This window comes from Phacochoerus africanus, chromosome 11 (genome assembly GCF_016906955.1).
Source record: "Phacochoerus africanus isolate WHEZ1 chromosome 11, ROS_Pafr_v1, whole genome shotgun sequence".
Lineage (NCBI taxonomy): Eukaryota > Metazoa > Chordata > Mammalia > Artiodactyla > Suidae > Phacochoerus > Phacochoerus africanus.
This window is the reverse complement of record NC_062554.1, coordinates 86,280,680-86,301,791: the sequence shown is the minus strand read 5'-3', so window position 1 is coordinate 86,301,791 and position 21,112 is coordinate 86,280,680. Positions and strand designations below refer to the sequence as shown.

General features: G+C 34.0%; 1 protein-coding gene across 3 annotated transcripts in view; it reads left to right on the top strand.

The window, feature by feature from the left end:
• The window catches only part of SNX13 (sorting nexin 13), a 119,891-nt gene that overhangs the window by 73,469 nt on the left and 25,310 nt on the right, over window positions 1-21,112 (top strand). For all 3 annotated transcript variants that reach the window (XM_047751956.1, XM_047751955.1, XM_047751957.1), the window contains 6 exons: window positions 2,597-2,696; window positions 4,038-4,231; window positions 6,802-6,906; window positions 7,493-7,625; window positions 12,400-12,437; window positions 17,201-17,270. In XM_047751956.1, coding sequence (XP_047607912.1) covers window positions 2,597-2,696; window positions 4,038-4,231; window positions 6,802-6,906; window positions 7,493-7,625; window positions 12,400-12,437; window positions 17,201-17,270 — 640 coding nt within the window. The remainder of the gene's footprint in view (window positions 1-2,596; window positions 2,697-4,037; window positions 4,232-6,801; window positions 6,907-7,492; window positions 7,626-12,399; window positions 12,438-17,200; window positions 17,271-21,112) is intronic.

The following is a 21,112-nucleotide window of genomic DNA, read 5'->3' as shown; positions in this document are numbered from 1 at the left end:
GGCACTCTACAAAACAACTTTTAGGAAAAAATTTCTCTTATACAATATAGTGGAAGTATTTGTTAAAACAAACCAAAGAGATTAAAATGATACATGAAAAATACTGAAACAGTTAAAGATTTTATTTCTAAATTCATTTATCTACTCATGTATTATTTATTTATTCAAAATTCAGTTTCTATTGAATTTTGTACATTGGTTACCATTTTAGATGGACTTGATAGACAAATCTCTCTCATGGAGCTTCAATTTTAGTTGCAGAATCAGAAAGTAAACCAGTAAATAAATTGATATATAATGTAAAAATAAGTAAAATATGAAAAAAGTAATAACTAAAGCAAAGTCAAGTCATAGAGAATATCTGGGAGTGTTTTAGATAGATGTTGAGAGGTTTGATGACATTGAGCATAGAGAGATCTGCATAATATGCTAGAGTCATGTGAATTTAAAATTTTTTTTATTTTTAAGAATCTTTTCAGGCAAAGGTTAGAATACATGCAAAGGCCCTGAAATAGAAAATTGTCTGTTGAGTTAGAGGACATCGTTGTGGCTGGGATAGGGTGGATGAGAGGGGTTTGTGGTAGCAATAAAATTGGAGAGAAACCTTGGAAGTTAGAACATAAATAATTTTACCTGCCTTAGTAAGATTTTTTTAATATTCTGATGGTGATAGGAATCCATCAGAGATTTGCCCTGGTGAGTGACATGATCTGACTTGTAAGTTAAAGTGATTACATTGGCTCTTTGTGATGAATAGATTGTGGTGGAGTGGTGGGGGCAAGAATGAAAACTGATAGGTGATTTATAAGACTCTTGTTTTAGTTCAGTAAGAGCTGTACATAGAGGTTGGGAGAAGTAATTAGAGACTAGATATAGTGCTAACAGGATTTGTTAATGAATTAAATATGGGATGATAAAGAAAAAAGGACTCGAGTTTCCATCATGGTGCAGCTGAAACGAATCTGACTAGTAACCATGAGGATGCAGGTTCAATCCCTGGCCTTGCTCAGTGGGTTAAGGATCTGGTATTGCCATGAGCTGTGGTGTAAGTCGCAGACATGGATCGGCTCTGGTGTTGCTGTGGCTATGGTGTAGGCCGGCAGCTGTAGCTTCAATTTGACCCCAAGCCTGGGAACTTCCATATGCTGTAGGTTCAGCCCTAAAAAGCAGAAAAATGGAAAAAAGAAAGGAAGAAAAAAAGAAAGAAAGAAAGAAAGGAAGAAAGAGAGAGAAAGAAAGAGAGAGAAAAGGAAGAAGTGGGACCAGGTATCAGATATGTCAAAGGCTACTAATAAGTTGAGTAATATTAAGAATTAGAATTGACTATTGGGTTTGCCTATAGGGGGATTACTGGTGATTAATGATAGCATTTTGGTGGAATGGTGGAGAGAAACCCTGATTGAAGTCAGTCCAGTAGAAAATGGGAAGAGATGAGTTAGAAACTGATTATAGATAGCTATTTGTTTGCTTTTGTAAAGAAAAGCAGAAATTTGGGCCTTTAAAACGGGAAAAAAAAAAATTTTTTACTACCTTTAGTTTTTAGTGTAGTCGCCTTTTTCATGCTTGTTTTCTATTGGAAATTTGTGACTCTCTTGTAATTTTGTAGTGTACTTAAATTCCTTAAGGAATGGAAGACTTATTTTTAAAAATCTTGACTTTAGTATGCTAGTTTAATTATTACTTGAGACCCACATTTGTCATACATGTGTGTGCGGGTGTGTCTGTATGTCCTTGTTTCAAGTAACTATTTTAAATTGAGTTTATATACCCATGTAAACTCTGAATGGAAGAATAATATGATCTCATTGTGCTTAGTATTTCTTTATATAGTTACCTTATCTAGATATTAGATTAATGATCTTTAAGCATCGTTATTTAAAGTCTACTTACCTAAACACTTTATGATATTGCCTGTTAAAATTTAGATACCCTGTTTGGAAGCCCATCAATTCTTATCATTTTGAATATCAAGCTTTACTTTTTAATAGCTCAATCATAGGTTTTCCTTCGGAAGAAAACTCAGAATCTTCACAGAGATGTAGTTTTTTTAACCAAGCCCCTCATCTTAAAATCTTAAGAGACTCTTTATTCTTTTTAATACAAACAGAGTTATAGTGAATACTTTTCCCCATCCTGTATCCATAGAGATGCTGCTGGGCAGGAGAAAGAGGTGATAAAATTTGAGGAAGGAAGACTAAGATAGGAGAAATCACGTGTTGGTACTAGATTGCTTTACGCCGCACATTTTAGGTCAGTGATCTGTTATTATTAAGTACTTACATGAAGAGGAAATAAATAATAAATACAGAGGAAGTATTTTTCTCCTTTTTTCAAATAGTCTTCCTTTCCTTTATGTGCCACTTATGCCTAATTTAATATCTGCCCCTGAATAAAGCAGCCTATCTAACTTTCAGAAAACTTGCATCTTTTTATAAAATAGTGGGTTGTGATATAAGAATTTGGGAATAGAGAGAAGCTGGTGAAATTGTTCCCAGAAGCTCAGGGTTTTTTTGAAAAGGGCAGTAGTGAGGGTTTACTAATTTTACCTTGTGAGTAAATAGATGAAATAATAACCTGCATTCACTTGTATTTGTAGGAAATAAATACTGTGAAACTTGCAGCAAACTTTGGGAAACTTTGCACAGTCCCCCTGGACAGCATTCTTGTAGACAATGTTGCACTACAATTTTTTATGGGTAGGTAAATCTATTTTATAAAAATAATAATAAACCTTGACATTTTTAATTATTATAAATATTAAATTTTAAGTACTTGATATTAGGCATCCCATATATATCTGTCCTGTTCCCCTCATTTTCTGAAATGTTCCTTTTTCTTTGGAAACCATAGGGGTGTGAGATTTATATTCAAGGAAAAAATGCTTGTTATAATTCATGTGCATTTGCTAACATGTGCATTTGCTAACCTTTTAAATAAACCCCAGGAGATTCTACTTGATTTAAAAAAATTATTTGAGAAGGAGTACTTTATCAGAAATACATATGTAACCTCTTTATATCATTTTTGTGCATGAATGGGATAAGGACTTTGTTTTTATGCCATTTTAAAATATATTTATTAATTTTATTAATATTACATCAAAATTGCTTTTACCTGGGGAACGTTTTCAGCACAACTCCCCAATTCTTCATTTTTACTATCAAAAACAAATGAATGGCTTATTGAAGCCCAAACCTTATTTCTAATATTTATGATGATAGTAATATTATGATTAATCATCTATATTGAGAATGGAAGCTGAATGTTTGTGAAGTAGGTTGTTTTCTCTTTCTCGGCTGCCCCTGCAGCATATGGAAATTCTTGGGCCAGGGATCCCGGGATCGAATCTGAGCTGTAGCAGTGACCTATACCATAGCTACAGCAGTGCCAGATTCTTAACTGACTGTGCTGGGCCTGTGATTAAATCGGCACCTCCAAAGAGACAAGCTAGATCATTAACCCACTGTACCACAGCAGGAACTCCTGAAGCAGTGTATTTCTGATGAAGGCTTCTCCCATAGAGATTGGATCAGGAAAAATCAGTTTTTTTTTTTTTTTGTAATATGCACTTCATTTATCTTTTTCTCTGTAACTGATCTTTTTAGTTTAATCAATTTATAACCTTTTTTTTTTTTTTTTTAATCTTTTCCAGGGCTGCGCCTGCAGCATATGGAGGTTCCCAGGCTAGGGGTCTAATCGGAGCTGTAACTGCCGGCCTACACCACGGCCACAGCAACGCCAGATCTGAGCCACATATGTGACCTACACCACAGCTCATAGCAATGCCAGATCCTTAACCCACTGAGCAAGGCCAGGAATCGAACCTGCAACCTCATGGTTCCTAGTCGGATTTGTTAACCACTGAGCCACCATGGGAACTCCTATAACTTTTCTTAACCTCAAGCATCATTTGCTAAATGTTTGAAATGTGAAGTGTTAAGTATTTGAAAGTTTAATCCTTCTTAATTTGTCATACAGGTGTATGTGTCTCAAAATGTGACATTAATATATATGTTGTTATGGATTTTGTTTGGTAGATTACATGCAGCAAACTGGAGGTCAAGCACATCTCTTCTTCTGGATGACAGTGGAAGGGTACCGCGTTACAGCCCAACAGCAGCTGGAAGTTTTATCAAGTCGGCAGAAAGATGGAAAACATCAAACCAACCAAACCAAGGGTCTTTTAAGAGCAGCTGCTGTTGGAATTTATGAACAATATTTATCAGAAAAGGTGAGGATATATTTTGTTTACTGTTTTTTTTTTTTTCTTCTTTGGCAGTATCATTAATAATGATTTTAATAAGTTTGTAAATATCCATTATGCTGCTATGCACAATTGCCTTGTATTGCCTTATTTAATCCTGATAATAGTATTATTGTGTATTATCCTCATTTTATAGGTGAAGAAACTGATTCGATTAGAAAATTGAATTAACTTGGCCAAAGTCATGCATATACTAAGTGACAGAGTTAAGATTCAAGGTCACACACACTTTAGATAATAAGTAGAAATTAAGAGGATGGAAAAAGGTCCACCATGCAAATAGTAACCAAAACAGAACTGGAGTGGGTATACTAATATTAGAAAATAGATTTTGAGACAAAAAAAATTGTTAGTAGAAAAATGAAAAACATTTTATAATTATAAAAGGGTCAATTGATCTGGATGATAAAACAACAAAGCCCACACATATGTGAAACACAGACTGACAGGATTGAGGGACAAATAAATAATTCACCAATAATGGCTGGAGAATTCTATACCCACTCTCAAAAACTGATAAACAGTTAGAAAATAACCAAGGGTATACAAGAATTAAGCAACACTATAAACCAATTAGACATAATACATCTGTAGAGTACTTCTAAGAATAGTAGAATGTACATTATTTTCCAGCATACGTGGAATATTCTTCCGATAGATCATATGTTCAGACATAAAACAACTGTCATTGAAAAAGCATTGAAGTCATATATAAGCATGACCATTTCTCATGAAAGAATTAATTAGAAATCAAGAACAGAAGGAATTTGGGGGAAATCTGTACATATTTGAAAATTAATACATTTTTTTTAAATTTTTTTATTTTCCCACTGTACAGCAAGGGGATCAGGTTATCCTTACATGTATACATTACAATTACATTTTTTTCCCCCACCCTTTGTTCTGTTGCAACATGAGTATTTAGACAAAGTTCTCAATGCTATTCAGCAGGATCTCCTTGTAAATCTATTCTAAGTTGTGTCTGATTAAGTCCAAGCTCCCGATCCCTCCCACTCCCTCCCCCTCCCATCAGGCAGCCACAAATCTTTTCTCCAAGTCCATAATTTTCTTTTCTGAGGAGACGTTCATTTGTGCTGGATAAAAAAAAAAAAAAAAAAAAAAAGAAAATTAATACATTTCTAAATAGTGTCTACATCAAAAGTGAATCAGGGATTCCCGTCGTGGCTCAGTGGTTAACAAATTCTACTAGGAACCATGAGGTTGTGGGTTCACTCAGTGGGTTAAGGATAAACATACACCTATACAAACAAGTAACAAGTATCCTCCTTCCCCTCCAAACCCCCATAAAACCCAAAACAATCATCACACAACCTGCTTGGGTTTACTACTAAGAGTGTTGAATTATCAAGGGAGCATTAGAAATTGTGTAGCCTTTTGCTTCACATTTAGACCCTTCTGTTTACTTTTTCTTAATTTATCTGTTTTGTTCCTTAGCTGTTCTGTGAGATAGCGTAATTAAACAATGCATTCTTATGGTACTTTTCTGAAAGTTACCATCCTTATCACTCAGAGTCTTCAGAACTAAAAATTCAAAAGTTGATATGCCAAAGATGACCGTATTTCTAGCTTCTCAGCATTTTTTTTCAATAAAGTATTGAACATCACATTTTATCTTTCTGTGTGGTGTCTGCCACAATATGCATTTTGAGATGGAAATTGTTGGAACAAATTAACCTTTCAGATTTATTCCCTCCTGTATCACACTGGAACTTTACTGTGGTATTATAAAACCAAATTAGGATAAAGATAATCTCTTTTAAGTGCCATTCAAAAAGGATCGTTTCTAGTGTTAAAGAAGTTACAAATGGCTTATTCTTTTGGTAGTTATATTAAATACACATCCAAGTCTACAGAGTGCTCAACACTAATTCTTTTTTTTTTTTTAATTTTTTGTCTTTTTTCCTTTTCTAGGGCTGCTTCCTACGGCATGTGGAGGTTCCCAGAGCTGTAGCTGCCGGCCTACGCCAGAGCCACAGCAATGCCCAGATCCCAGCCATATCTGTGACCTACACCACAGCTCACGGCAACACTGGATCCTTAACCCACTGAGCAACGCCAGGGATTGAACCTGCATCCTCATGGACACTGGTCGGGTTCATTAACCACTGTGCCATGATGGGAACTCCTCAACACTAACTCCTAATGACAGTGTTTTCTGTGTGCTAGACACATATACCTATGTAAATCTCTTTTCATCCCATAATAACCATGTGTACTGTTCTCCTTTGCAGATTGAGTAAATGAAGACGAGAGGTAACTCACTTAGCAAAGTTAGAAAAAGTCAAGACTTAAATCCATGTTTGTCTAATAGTCTACTATGTAGTGCCTGATGACAAGAAGGTTCTACTCACATTTTAGCCTTAAACATCAAAGTGTCATTTACAAACCTAGGATTTTCTGCCAATTACTTTCAATAATATGATTCGGTTATTTAATTCTCTTTCTGTCAAGGCTTAACTTGTATTTAAAAATTCCAAAGAGCAATAATGCTACTGTTATTTTTTTCTGTTTGTCAGGCGTCTCCAAGGGTTACTGTTGATGACTATTTGGTAGCAAAACTAGCAGATACTTTGAATCATGAAGATCCAACTCCTGAAATCTTTGATGACATTCAAAGGAAGGTATTATATACAACATTGATCATTATATCTTTCTTTAAAAATGGTTTTTTTCTTTATATTTATGAATCATTTATAAAAAGGTTTTGAAACAAGAAAAGTATAGTGGTAACTCAAAAGATGAATTAATAATACTTCACAGTTACAAAAAAGGCAGGCTAGTTTTTTATTTTTGTTATTTATTCATTTGACAAGTGAGGAAAATCATTATGCTGGATTGTTAAATTTGAATCTAGCTGAAGGGCCAGGTATAGATCCTAGAATTTTATGAATTGATGATGTATGAAAAACATGACTCATTGTGTGCCCTGAGCCTTTATGTGGACTTGTTTCTTAGAGAACACCACTTCCTATATATAACCGGCTGTCATGTGACTTGTGTTGCAGTAGGACCCTTTCTAGTGCAATTCAGGTACCGGAGGGACCAGAAAAAAATTGTTAGTGGTGACATAGTCTTATTGCTGACAGCTTGTAAATATGGAGCTATATTTCATTACAGAAAGAACTCTAGATTTGTTGAAATCCTATTAGTGGGAATTAGTACAGTATCTGTATTAATGACTGAATATCTTCGTTTATTTTGAATAAGGTATATGAATTGATGCTACGAGACGAAAGATTTTATCCTTCCTTCAGACAGAATGCACTTTATGTGCGTATGTTAGCTGAGCTGGATATGTTAAAAGATCCTAGTTTCAGAGGATCAGATGATGGGGATGGAGGTAAGGTGGTACACATTGTACACTTGTATATATGTATATATTTCTATGTGTGTTCTGCTTACCAAAGAAAGTCCTTTCAAACAAGATTAAAAAATGTTCTTGAAGACCAAATATAAATTGTAATATATTTAAAATCTATAGTAAATGACAGAATTTACTTACTATACTAAGTTAAAATGTTGAAATTTAGTAGGGGATTAGACGTTAACTATAGAAACCTTCAATTCTTAAAGCTCGTTTTTAATTATGTCACCCAGATATCTTATGGTAGTTTCCCTTTCATTATAAGTAATAATATTCATGACTAACAAGAGGATTATTGAGAAGATTAAATAACAAGTATTGATTCTGAAAGTGTACCATAAAAAATAAAACATTGTAAAAAAATGGTTTTTTTTCTCTCTTTAATTGTATCCTTTTCCACATCCTGTGCAGTATAAGCCAGAAGAAGCTACAGGAGTCATTTATTCCAATCTTTTGGTTTTTTTCTCTTACATGGTATAATGAAGAAATCAGACTTAATGATTTTACTCCTTTCCTACTACATCATTACTTGTGTGATGTTGTCCAAATGGCTCTTTAAGCCTCATTTTTCTTAAATGTAAATTTGGAATAATATTCTTCTCAGAATGAATAATGTTCCTCAGAATGAATCTGATTTTAATGGAATTCTATGTATAAAAATGATTTATAATCAAAAACACAAAAATCAGTCTTTATTAGTAATAAATATTCAGTTATTAAGAATAGTAGAGCACAGTTTGCAGATTTTAGGCCCAGTGACCATTTTACTTGTGATCCAGTTCAGAAATACTTCCTTAAACTCTAATTCACTATCTGGGCATTGACAAACTTTCTAGCAAATAAGCAATGTAAATTCAAAGTAAATGGGAAAGATTTGACTCAATAATTATTTTAAGAGAGCGCTTTAATTGTAAATTACTACTATAATATACTGGTTTATAAATTACTAAATAAATTACAATTTAATTATAAATTATAAGTGCATTTACTTATAAATAGATTTTATGGATGGGACTACTTGAAGGTGGTGACATAAGAGTTGTATTGGTAATGAGTACTGCTTTAAAAATGCCTCTATTATGGAAGCTTCCTTGTATCCCCTTTTTTCCTGACTCTTCCCCACTTCCTAGTCTATAATAGTGAGATTTTACCTTTTAAATAATCTATGAAATCTAATTACAAAAGTTTGCATTTGAGTTTAAATAACTCATATTGATCACTGAGCTAGTATCTTGGTCATTTGTAAAATTGGTATAATATTGTATTAACTGAATTTGATTGCATAATTGAAGAAGTTTGTTTTTCTTTTTAGAGCTACACCTGTGGCACATGGAAGTTCCCAGTCTAGGGGTCCAATTGGAGCTGCAAGCTGCCAGCCTACACTGTAGCCACACCAACACTAGATCCGAGCCACATCTGTGACCTATGCTGCAGCTCATGGGAATGACAGATTCATAAACCATTGAGCGAGGACAGGGATGGAACCCACATCCTCATGGATCCTAGTGACCCGCTGAGCCACAATGGAAACTCCTGGGATTTTTTGTTTGTTTTGTTTTGTTTTTTAAGAGCATTTCCGAGGGAGCTGAATAGTAAAATTCAGTGTATCTTAAGCTTATGTATCTGTGTTTATGGTGTTGAAATTCTTTTACAGAGCTGCTGTGAAATTTGCAGTAGAAACTCTAATTCAAAAAAGGATTATTGTGATTGTTTTTGGTGTCTATTTTAATTGTTTTAGAAATTTCCTTAATATTGTAAATGGATTTGACTCAGAATGAAAGAAGATAAATTGAATCATAATCAGCTGATTTATGAGCATCTAAATATTTTATAATTTAAAATGATGATAGTAGCAATATATTCTTTGGGAGTAGATTTTGATACTATAGTGTCAGAACTCTTCCAGAATCTCCTAAGTTAACTTTTAGCTTCCATTCATATTTTTCTTATATATGACTAATGGAAGCAAATTATTTATGTCATCTCAAACTTGCCTAAACCACATACCTATTTAACACATAAAGTAGATTAAAAGTTTTTTTCAGAGTTCTCGTCAGGGCACAGTGGAAAAGAATCTGACTAGGAACCATGAGGTTGCGGGTTTGTTTCCTGGCCTCGCTCAGTGGGTTAAGGATCCTTTGCCATTAACTGTGGTATATAGGTTGCAGATGTGACTGATGTTGCTGTGGCTCTGGCGTAGGCTGGCAGCTGTAGCTCCGATTAGACCCCTAGCCTCAACCTCCTTATGCCGTGGGTGTGGCCCTAAAAAAGACAAAAAAAAAAAAAGACAACGTTTTTTTTGCAACTGGTTTTTATCTGAAGTAAGTGTACTTCTCATATATCATTTATTGAATAGTCCCTTACACTGGAATCATTGATTGTAGCTTGGAATTAGTACATACATATATACTTTTTGTCTAAGATGCTGTTTTTTTTAACATTCAGTGTCCTAATTGATGAATTTTTATGTATTTTATAACTAAGAAATCCTAACTTTTTTTAAGGCATTTGAGAAAAGTGTGTGGAATGACGGCTGTAATTTGAAACATTATTATTAAAAATGGCTATTAGGTTTATTTGTTGGTGTTTAGATTTTAGGCAATTGCTTACAATTTTTTCAGATAATAATGTTTATGATTTTGTTGTCTTTTTATAAGATTGTTTTAATTAAAAACTGACATTCCCCACTTTTTTTGATAGAAATTAATTTTCTGATTTTTAAAATTAAGCTTCCTGACACATTGTATACTTTTTAAAGTCCTGAAATTTTGGTTATTTTTTATACATTGAAATAATTTTGTAATCTAGTGTTTAATATGTAGCTGATTTTTGAAAAATGCAGCCCACAGTTGAGCCCCAAATTAATGGTTCAAATCTTACTATGTGTAATAATATCTTCCGGTGGTTTTTATTGCTGGGGAAGAGATTTCATATCTATTTAACTAAACTTCAGTAGGTAGGTAGCTGGATGACTTGCTTATTACCCATACTCTTTTTCCTAGTCTCCTCCCCTTTCTTCCTTCTTTTTTTCTTTGTTCATGGTTGCTTTCTTAGGTAGTTCAGCTTTAAATTATTTTAAGAGTAGCTATTTTCTCCTTTACTAAAACATACTCTCACAGTGTTTTATTTTATTTATGTTTTTACAATTTTTTTTATAGTTAATTTACAGTGTTCTGTCAATTTCTGCTGTACAGTGGATAAGCAGTGAGATTCTGCTGTATAGCACAGGAAACTATATCTAATTTCTTGTGATGGAACGTGATGGAGGATAATGTGAGAAAAAGAATGTATATATATGTATAACTGGGTCTTACAGTGTTTTAAGAATATTTAAATTATACTCTCTTTTAAATTTCAATCACATCATTTTTCTCATCTTTTCAAACAATAGTTTCTTTTGTTTTCTAATATTTAGAGGCAGTTACTGAATTCTTGGTTAAGGTTGGACCTCGATTGGCTTTAGAGTCTCTTTTTGTATCTTATCGTTGATCAAGAAAGCAAACTATGCTTTGTTTGCTCCTAAAGTCTTCTTTGATATGACATGTATTTGGTGGGAAGATTTAAGAGGTGGGCCGACCACAGAAGGAGGTAGGAGGCATATAATTGAATAAGGAAGATAGGGAACTGTTTGTTTACTCACTTTAATTATTACCTTGCTGTTAATCCTAGATGGAATTTCCTATTTTTGTGGCCAAAAATTTGAGGAACCAAGAAATGCTGTTGGGCATTGAGAATTGTTGAAGTTGGAAAAATAATAGAAGTTTGCTTTAAAGACCTATTTTGAGATCCAAATCCATAGTTAATCTCTTAAGTGCTAGAAGCCATATCTTTTAAACTGTTCATGAAAATTGCTTTACCATATATTAATTTGTGTTTTTAACAAAGGGCATCTTTTTTTTTTTTTTTGTCTTTTTAGGGCCTTACCTGGGGCATGTGGAAATTCCCAGGCTAAGGGTCGAATTGGAGCTGCAGCTGCTGCTCTACGTCACAGCCACAGCCACACTGGATCTCAGCCACATCTGCAACCTATACGCTAGATCCATAACCCACTGAACAGGGCCAGCGATTGAACCTGCGTCCTCATGAGTACTAGTTGGGTTTGTTACTGCCGAGCCACAACAGGAACTCCCAAAGGGGCATCTTAATTGGTTTTAATTTGATCAGATAGATAGACAAATTCTGAAGGAGAAGATACTAATTTTCATAATGTATAATTGACATTAATTTTTAAAAATAATTTTAATTGCTTTTAAATTAAATGATTACACGTGGAATTTTACATATATTTTGTTGTTAATTTTATGTTGATTCAAGAATCTAGACTCCATTGTTTCTGATCCATATCTGTGAACAGGTGGCCTTCATAGATATATTAAAAATCAATCTGTTTATCCTTCATATTAGAGAATAATTTTATTTGTAATATTTCTTCATCTAGTGAGATAGAAATAACAGAACTCCTCTGACATTTCCTAGTGGACTTCACTCTGCAGTGTTTGCCTCATGTTTATATTAGAGAACTTAATATGATACGGTGAGGAAAAATACATAATAATTCCTTTCCATATTTCACTGAAATATATGGCTTGGAAAATGGGAACAGGTGTTTGGGCATAGTGTACCACAGGTTATAGTTCTGTTATGTCTTGGTTTGTGTGATTTTCATTCTAGTGTTTGAACCTTAGATAGATAAAGCAGTATTTTCAGAAGCTTTTTGAGTGTATACTAAGTTGAATTTCTCTTCCTATAGAATCTTTTAATGGGTCTCCTACAGGAAGCATAAATTTGGTAAGTACTATTATGGGTACTTTAATATGAAAGATAAAGCCTTAATGTACATAAATAAATGATATTTTAGGAGCTTCCAAATGATCCTTTGTAAAAAGTTGTTATGCTTTTATTTTATTTATTTATTTATTTATTTTTGTCTTTTTGCTATTTCTTTGGGCCACTCCCTCCGCGCTGCATATGGAGGTTCCCAGGCTAGGGGTCGAATCGGAGCTATGGCCACTGGCCTACGCCAGAGCCACAGCAACGCAGGATCCGAGCCGCGTCTGCAACCTACACCACAGCTCACGGCAACGCCGGATCGTTAACCCACTGAGCAAGGGCAGGGACCGAACCTGCAACCTCATGGTTCCTAGTCGGATTCGTTAACCACTGTGCCACGACGGGAACTCCAAAAAGTTGTTATGCTTTTAAAGAAATATAAAATTCACATGGGGATCTGTGAATTAGAACTTAAATGAAATTTATTTTCATTTTTAAAAATAGGCTTAGGCCACTCCTGCATGACTAAATTCAATGTAATAAAAATGATTTCATTATGATCAACCTGAATATTGAGTATTTGAAGATGACTGATTAGTATTATAATCGACAGTAAATTCGTGACATTTAAATATTTCCATTGGAATTAGTTTTATCTTAGTATATTTAGAAAAGAGATATAAAATTAACTGGGATATCTGACAACTTAAAGATACTTCTTAAAGTCTACACTATAATAAATTCAGGTTATTGTGAAAAAAAAAAAACCCATCTTTTAAGCTTGGTCAGTTTTACAGGAATTAAGATTACAGGTTTAAGAATGACATGTTTTTAGTATATAAACTGTCATTAACATTTCATATATTTAAGGTGAAGTGTGAAATAGTGAACATTTCAATTCTTTTATATATCCTTGCTTGTCATTGAATAATTTATCTCATAAAAATGCTGCCGGAAAGAAATATTACTGTTCTATGAATGTTTCAGTCCAGAGTTCATGTGGCATGGGGGAGATTTTTCGCTTTGTTTTTCCTTCTACTCCTTACATTACATTTTCTTTCAAACTTTTTGTAATAGCTAAATAGTTTAGAGGTCCATTATCTATGTGCCTTAGTACTACATTTATTTCTAAAGTTACCTTACTGTATAAATGTTCAATTTTTGTGCAAAACATAAACTTTAACAAAACACTAAAGCCCAATCAGCCATGGCGTTATGTCAGATATTTTACAACATTTTAAATATTTTCCTGAATTATTTGGTATCATTGCCATTTACTTGTAATATTCCATAGTGTTATAACTAAAACGAATGGCTCCTAGAGCATGAAGAATGTTAGCAATATAATGTTCATTATATTGAAAAAGTTGCTAAATGTGATGAAAGTTTTTCTTCTTGGTTGGATTTTTTTTTTTTTTTTAGTATATTTGTAGTGCTTTTGCAAGTGTTTGAGCACTAGTTAAGACATAATTTTGTCTTTATTTCCTATCTGGAATAAATGCTTTTTCAAATAAAGGGATCCATTTGATCACATAGTAATATAAACCAGAACAGTCTCTGGAGTAAAAAAGATTACACTTGAGGTCAGTGACGTACAGTATTTTGTTATTCACATAAATCTGATGAATCCAAGCTTTTGAATAGCTAAGTCTTTTGGATTCTTTTTTAAAAAAATCTATAGACAGATTTTAATGAATGGCTGAATTTAAAAAATAGTTTAATTGGAATTCCCGTCATGGCTCAGTGGTTAAAGAATCCAACTAGGAACCATGAGGTTGCAGGTTTGATCCCTGACCTCGTTCAGTGGGTTCAGGATTCGGCATTGCTGTGAGCTGTGGTGTAGGTTGCAGATGTGGCTCAGATCCCGCATTGCTGTGGCTCTGGCTTAGGCCCGTGGCTACAGCTCCGATTCGACCCGTAGCCTGGGAACCTTCATATGCCATGGGAGCGGCCCTAGAAATGGCAAAAAAAAAAAAAAGTTGAATTATAAAAAAAAGTTTCAAAAATGGTCATATTTTTTCATATTTAATGAAAATATTTATTGTATTAAAACTATAAACTACATCATGATAGTTTATTCCAGTTTACTAAGCAAAGAAAATATTCAGTGTAGTAGTTTTCATTTCATGATTAAGATTGGCAGATAAATTATAAAGATTTCTGGAAGTGCCATTGTAGTTGTGTTTGCTGAAATGATTATCATAGTAGATTTGGATTTTTAGTTTTTATCTTAGTATAATGTTACAAAAAAAAAAGTTTTGTTTTTTTTTTTCTGAGAAGTTCAAGAGTCTTACCTCAAGCATTATTTTACAAACTGTATTTTATTTCATGACAACAGTAATAGCACTTGTTTTGAAATCACAGTTTTGTTTTACTAATCAGTACTTATAGGTCTAAATAACAGTGTAGTTCTGTAGTTAATATTATTTCATCAGTTGTAACTTTATATATAGTCTACTTGATATTTGTATGTTATAACTGTGACTCATGTTTAAGAGACGTCATTGCATTTTTCATATTTAACAAAAATAGTACTTATTCCATATTTAAAATATGCTAAAAAGACATTTATACACAAAGTTTTTTTAAACAATTTCTGTGTTGTGGAGTTCCCGTCATGATGCAGCAGAAACGAATCCGACTGGGAACCATGAGGTTGTGGGTTCAATCCCTGGCTGCGCTCTGTGGGTTAAGGATCTGGTGTTGCTTTGAGCTGTGGTGTAGGTTGCAGACGCTGCTTGGATCTGGTGTGGCTGTGGCTATGGCTGGCAGCTGCAGCTCCAGTTAGACCCCTAGCCTGGGAACCTCCATATGCTGCTGGTGCGGCCCTCAAAAGACAAAAGATTAAGAAAAACCAAAAACAACCCGCCACCAGTTTCTGTGTTGCAAAGTGTAAGATGCCAGTAAGTTTAAAGTAATAAGTAAGTAACATTTAGCTTTTTAAATGGTTACCTACAAGAGAAGATTACCAGTAATAATGCTTTTTTGAAAAAAAAGGTGAATGTTTTATTGTTCCTGTTCTACCTTATAGTTAGAAGAAGATTGTAGTAGATAAGTCTTAAATTTTGTAAGGTATTCCATTTCCTCTGGGACCTCGATCTTCCTTATAAAAGTAATAGTAATACAAAGTTGTACTGTTTCTATCAAAATGACATAGGTCAAATGAGTCTTTAAAAAATAAGTAAGTGCATTCTAATTTTTTTCAAAGTATTGTCTTTTACATTGTATCCTGATGGAGTTGTAGAACAGGTATTACACCATTACGCCACTGGGAAAACTAAGATACGAGAAAGTCTAGTTGTTATGGCTCTTCAAGTATGATGATTCTCCCATTTGACTTGTGGATCATCTGTATTGAATTACCAAATTTTGCTTCTCCTGATGTAGATAGAATTAGTAGGTAGAATTTTAGCTTTTTTCTTAGAATGTAATTGCCTTAATTTAAATGACTTTGTCATGTGATGGCTCCATTTAAGACATTTTCTTTTAGTAATAACTGATAATATCACATTAAGGGCTCCAAAGTTCACCTAGGTCCCATGGTTTTTAAAGTGTAAAATTTGTTTGGTAATGTCTGTGTTTTATAGGTCCCCAAGACCACTCCTGTGTTCATTGATTTATTAAGAGGATCCACAGGCCCCAGCATAGCCATACCCATGACTAGAATTTATTATAGCAAAAGGATATAAAGCTGTGTAGAGCCTCCTTGCCTGCCCTCTTGCATCTCTCACAAGCATCGTATCTTAATAAATCCATTTCTTGCCTATCAAAAAAAAAAAAAAATAGGATATAAAGCAAAGTCAGCAAAGGGAAAAGGTGCAAGGGGCAAAGTCCAGAGAAATACAGGCATAAGTTTCTAGTAGTTTAGTAGAAATAGTTGAGGTAGAGGGAGCCACTCTAAGCAGTTAGAGAATGGTGGAAATGTTTCCTAAATCTAAGTTCCTGAGTACCTTCAAGGGCCAGTCTTACAAATAACCATCTCTAAGGAGAGCAACATCAATCCTTTGACTTAACTCTTTTCCATACAGTCTGCCTTATGATATGATTATGTTCCCTTCTGTGTATGTGTGGGTGTTGGATATGTAACAGAAGGGTTTTTAATTTAGCCCCAAAGTCCATAGTTAAAAAAATTAATTCTGAATCAATCAGTAATTCATTTTTGAAAATTAATTACTTAAAATATCTTAAACTATAGATTCACTTCTTTTAATATGTAATCATCATACTATGTAATAGCTAGCATGTCTTTTGGTAGGCAATCTTATAATGTTTTACATGTTTCCATTTAATCCTCACATAACCCTTTGATAAAGGTATGATTATCCTCATTTTACAGATAAGAAATTGAAATTAACTGAAATTATTTCTGAGTTAACAAAAGTGTTAAAGAATGCACAGTTGGCTGTAGTACATTTTAGCATTTAAAAAATTGAAATGTTAATTTAACAATATGTCTACTTATTTTTATCTGCATTTTTTTTCTTGCCACATATTGAATATAAATGAGAAGAAGCAAATTATAGTATATGGATAGGTAATAAAGGAAGAAATAATCTAATGATTAAGTTGATATCACAATTTTTTTTAAAGTATCTTAATCTTTGCTTTTCTCTCTCCTATTAGTATAAATAAAGAGGGTTATTGTTTGGAAGGGAAGACACAAATAATATAAAGTTTACGTAGGGCAAAGATTAATAATGTGTATATGATGTAGAATTCTTTTAAAACTTTTTTTCCTATAAAATTAAAAAAATTTGTCTTCTGGTATGTTTTCTCCCCAGTCTTTAGATGACCTTTCAAATGTATCTTCTGATGACTCAGTACAACTTCATGCTTACATTTCAGACACTGGTAAGAGACTCTATGGTTTAATTATTACTTAATAATAATATTATTATTACATTATTTTCCACATTTATTTTTATAAACCATTTTTCTGTTCTGTAGTCATATATTTATGTTACTTTTTCCCCCTGCAGCATGTTCTTCATTAAATTCTGTGATGTCTGTTCTTATATGGGTGTTTCCTTGCCTTAAGGTTATCACTATTATCATTTTGAAGTAGCCTAAAGTCATAGCATTTTGTCATTGCTAATAAATTTTGAAAGCAATCTCTTTTTTTTTTTGAGTCTAGCTGATTGATAGTTGTCTGTATAATTCCTATTAATTGTTTGGGGGCAGATTTTAGTTTAATATTTGTTTTCATACTTGCACAGTCAGACTAGCTATCTGGATAGCTGAAGCTTTCTGGTATTGGAGTTTATAGAAGTTCAAGAAATGCTTGGATGAGGTGAGATTTGTGACTGCATCTGCATATGTACAAAATAGTGAATTGAGGGTGAAAAAAAATCAATTTCTGTCATTGCTATTGAGTTATTAGATAATTCCAGTGAGTAGTAGATTATGATTGTTTTCTTATCCAGCCTCTCACTGTTCCTTCAATATAGGAGTGTGTTTGTCAGATGACATACTAAAGTATGAACATGGTGGTAAATACCTCAGTTCAATTTCATACTTATATTTTAGATACTTTGAAAAGAGGTTCAATAGTATAAATGTAGTTTTAGATCATTTGAATTTACTCTTTTTAAAATTTTTTAATTAAAAAATTTTTTTTTGTCTTTTGGCTTTTTTAGGGCCGCACCCGCGGCATGTGGAGGTTCCTAGGCTAGGGGTCTAATCCGAGCTGTAGCTGCCAGCCTATGCCAGAGCCACAGCAACGCCAGGTCCAAGCTGTGTGTGTGGCTATACCAGAGCTCATGGAAGCGCTGGATCCTTAACCCACTGAGCAAGGCCAGGGATCAAACCCACAACCTCATGGTTCCTAGTCGGATTCGTTTCTGCTGTGCCATGATGGGACCTCCTGCATCTATATTTTTTAAAATCTTGTTTTCTCACTTTTTACCGGAGCTAGAGTCTCATTTTGCATTCTGTTTTTAGTCACATTTCTGTAATAAGTTATCTATAATTGTTTTTCAAATTTTCCTTTATATTTTACAAATAGTCACTGCATACATTGCTTTTAAAGATCACTAGGTAACACTCTTCTCAATAAAACCAGAGGGTCTTGTTGCTTTTCTTTCTAGCTTTTGATACAATTGCCTTACTTTTTCAAGATTTTAAAATTCTTTTTTTTTTTTAAGAATTCATAATGATTTTAATTTTTTTTATTATAGCTGGTTTATAGTATTCTGTCAGTTTTCTACTGTATAGCATGGTGACGCAGTTACACATACAAGAATATAGTCTTTTTTCTCACATTATCATGCTCCATCATAAGGGACTAGACATAGTTCCCAGTGCTATAAAGCAGGATCTCATTGCCTATCCATTCCAAAGGCAATAGTTTGCATCTGTTAACCCCAAGTTCCAATCCATCCCACTCCCTTTCCCTCCGCCTTGGCAACCACAAGTCTATCCTCCAAATCCATGATTTTCTTTTCTGTGGGAAATTTCATTTATGCTGTATGTTAGATTCCAGATATAGGTGATATCATGTGGTATTTGTCTTTCTCTTTGTGACTTACTTCACTCAGGATGAGAGTCTCTAGTTCCATCCATGTTGCTGCAAATGGCATTATGTCGTTCTTTTTTATGGCTGAGTAGTATTCCATTGTGTATATATACCACATCTTCCTAATCCAATCGTCTATCGATGGACATTTGGGTTTTTTCCCTGTCTTGGCTATTGTGAATAGTGCTGCAATGAACATGTGGGTGCATGTGTCTTCTTTAAGGAAAGTTTTGTCTGGATATGTGCCCAAGAGTGGGATTGCTGGGTCACATGGTAGTTCTATGTATAGATTTCTAAGGTATCTCCATACTAATCTCCATAGTGGTTGTACCAGCTTACATTCCCACCAACAGTGCAGGAGGGTTCCCTTTTCTCCACACCCGCTCCAGCCTTTGTTATTTGTGGACTTCTTAATGACTGCCATTCTAACTGGTGTGAGGTGGTAAGTCATGGTAGTTTTGATTTGCATTTCTCTAATACTCAGGGATGTTGAGCATTTTTTCATGTGCTTGTTGGCCATCTGTATATCTCCTTTGGACAAATGTCTATTCAGGTCTTTTGCCCATTTTTCCATTGGGTTGTTGGCTTTTTTGCTGTTGAGTTGTATGAGTTGTTTGCATATTTTAGAGATTAAGCCCTGGTCACTTGCATCATTTGAAACTACTTTCTCCCACTCTGTAGGTTGTCTTTTTGTTTTCTTTTTGGTTTCCTTTGCCGTGCAAAACTTGTCAGTTTGATTAGGTCCCACTGGTTTATTTTTGCTCTTATTTCTGTTGCTTTGGGAGACTGACCTGAGAAAAATTTGTAAGGTCGATGTCGGAGAATATTTTGTCTATCTTCTCTTCTAGGAGTTTGTTGGTATCTTGTCTTACATTTAAGTCTTTCAGTCATTTTGAGTTTATTTTTGTGCATGGTATGAGGGTGTGTTCCAGTTTCACTGACTTACATGTGGCTGTCCAGTTTTCCCAGCACCACTTACTGAAAAGACTGTCTTTTCCCCATTTTATACTCTTGCCTCCTTTGTCAAAGGTTAATTGACCACAGGTGTCTGGGTGTATTTCTGGGTTCTCTACTCTGTTGCATTGGTCTGTATGTCTGTCTTGGTATCAGTACCACACTGTCTTGATGTCTGTGGCTTTGTAATATTGCCTGAAGTCTGGGAGAGTGATGCGTCCTGCTTGGTTTTTGTTCCTCAGGATTGCTTTGGCAATTCTGGGTCTTTTGTGGTTCCATATAGATTTTTGGATTGTTTGTTGTAGTTCGGTGAAAAACATCATGGGTAATTTGATAGGGATTGCACTGCATCTGTAGATTGCATTCAGTAGTATGGCCATTTTTACGATATTAATTTTTCCAACCAAAGGAGCATAGAATATCTTTCCATTTCTTTGGATCTTCTTTAATTTCCTTAATTAATGTTTTATAGATCTTGGCATATAATTCTTTCACCTCCTTGGTCAGGTTTATTCCCAGGTATTTGATTTCTGGTGGTGTGATTTTAAAAGGTATTGCATCTTTGTATTCCTGTTCTAATATTTGATTGCTAGTACACAGAAATGTGACTGATTTCTGAATGATCACACAAAATCTGTGGGATGCTGCAAAAGCAGTGCTCAGAGGGAAATTCATAGCAATACAGGCTTTCCTCGAAAAAGAAGAAAAATCTCAAATTGACAACTAACCCACCACCTAAATGAATTAGAAAAAGAAGAACAAACAAACCTAAAGTCAGCAGAAGGAAGGAAATCATAAAGATTAGAGAGGAAATCAATAAAATAGAGATTCAAAAAACAATAGAAAAAAAATCAATAAATCCAAGAGCTGGGTCTTTGAAAAGGTAAAATTGACAAACCTCTTGCCAAAGTCACCAAGAGGAGGAGAGAAGAAACCAAAATAAAATAAAAAATGAAAAAGAAGTCACAATGGATACTACCAGAAATACAAAAAACCATGCTAGAATACTACGAACAATTTATATGCCAACAAATTTGACAACCAGAAATGGACAACTTTCTAGAGACTTACAGCCTGCCAAAACTGAATCAAGAAGAAACAGATCAACTGAACAGACTGATCACTAGAAATGAAATTGAATATGTCATAAAAATACTCCCTACAAATAAAAGTCAAGGAGTAAATAGCTTCACAGGGGAATTCTATCAAACGTACAAAGAGGAAC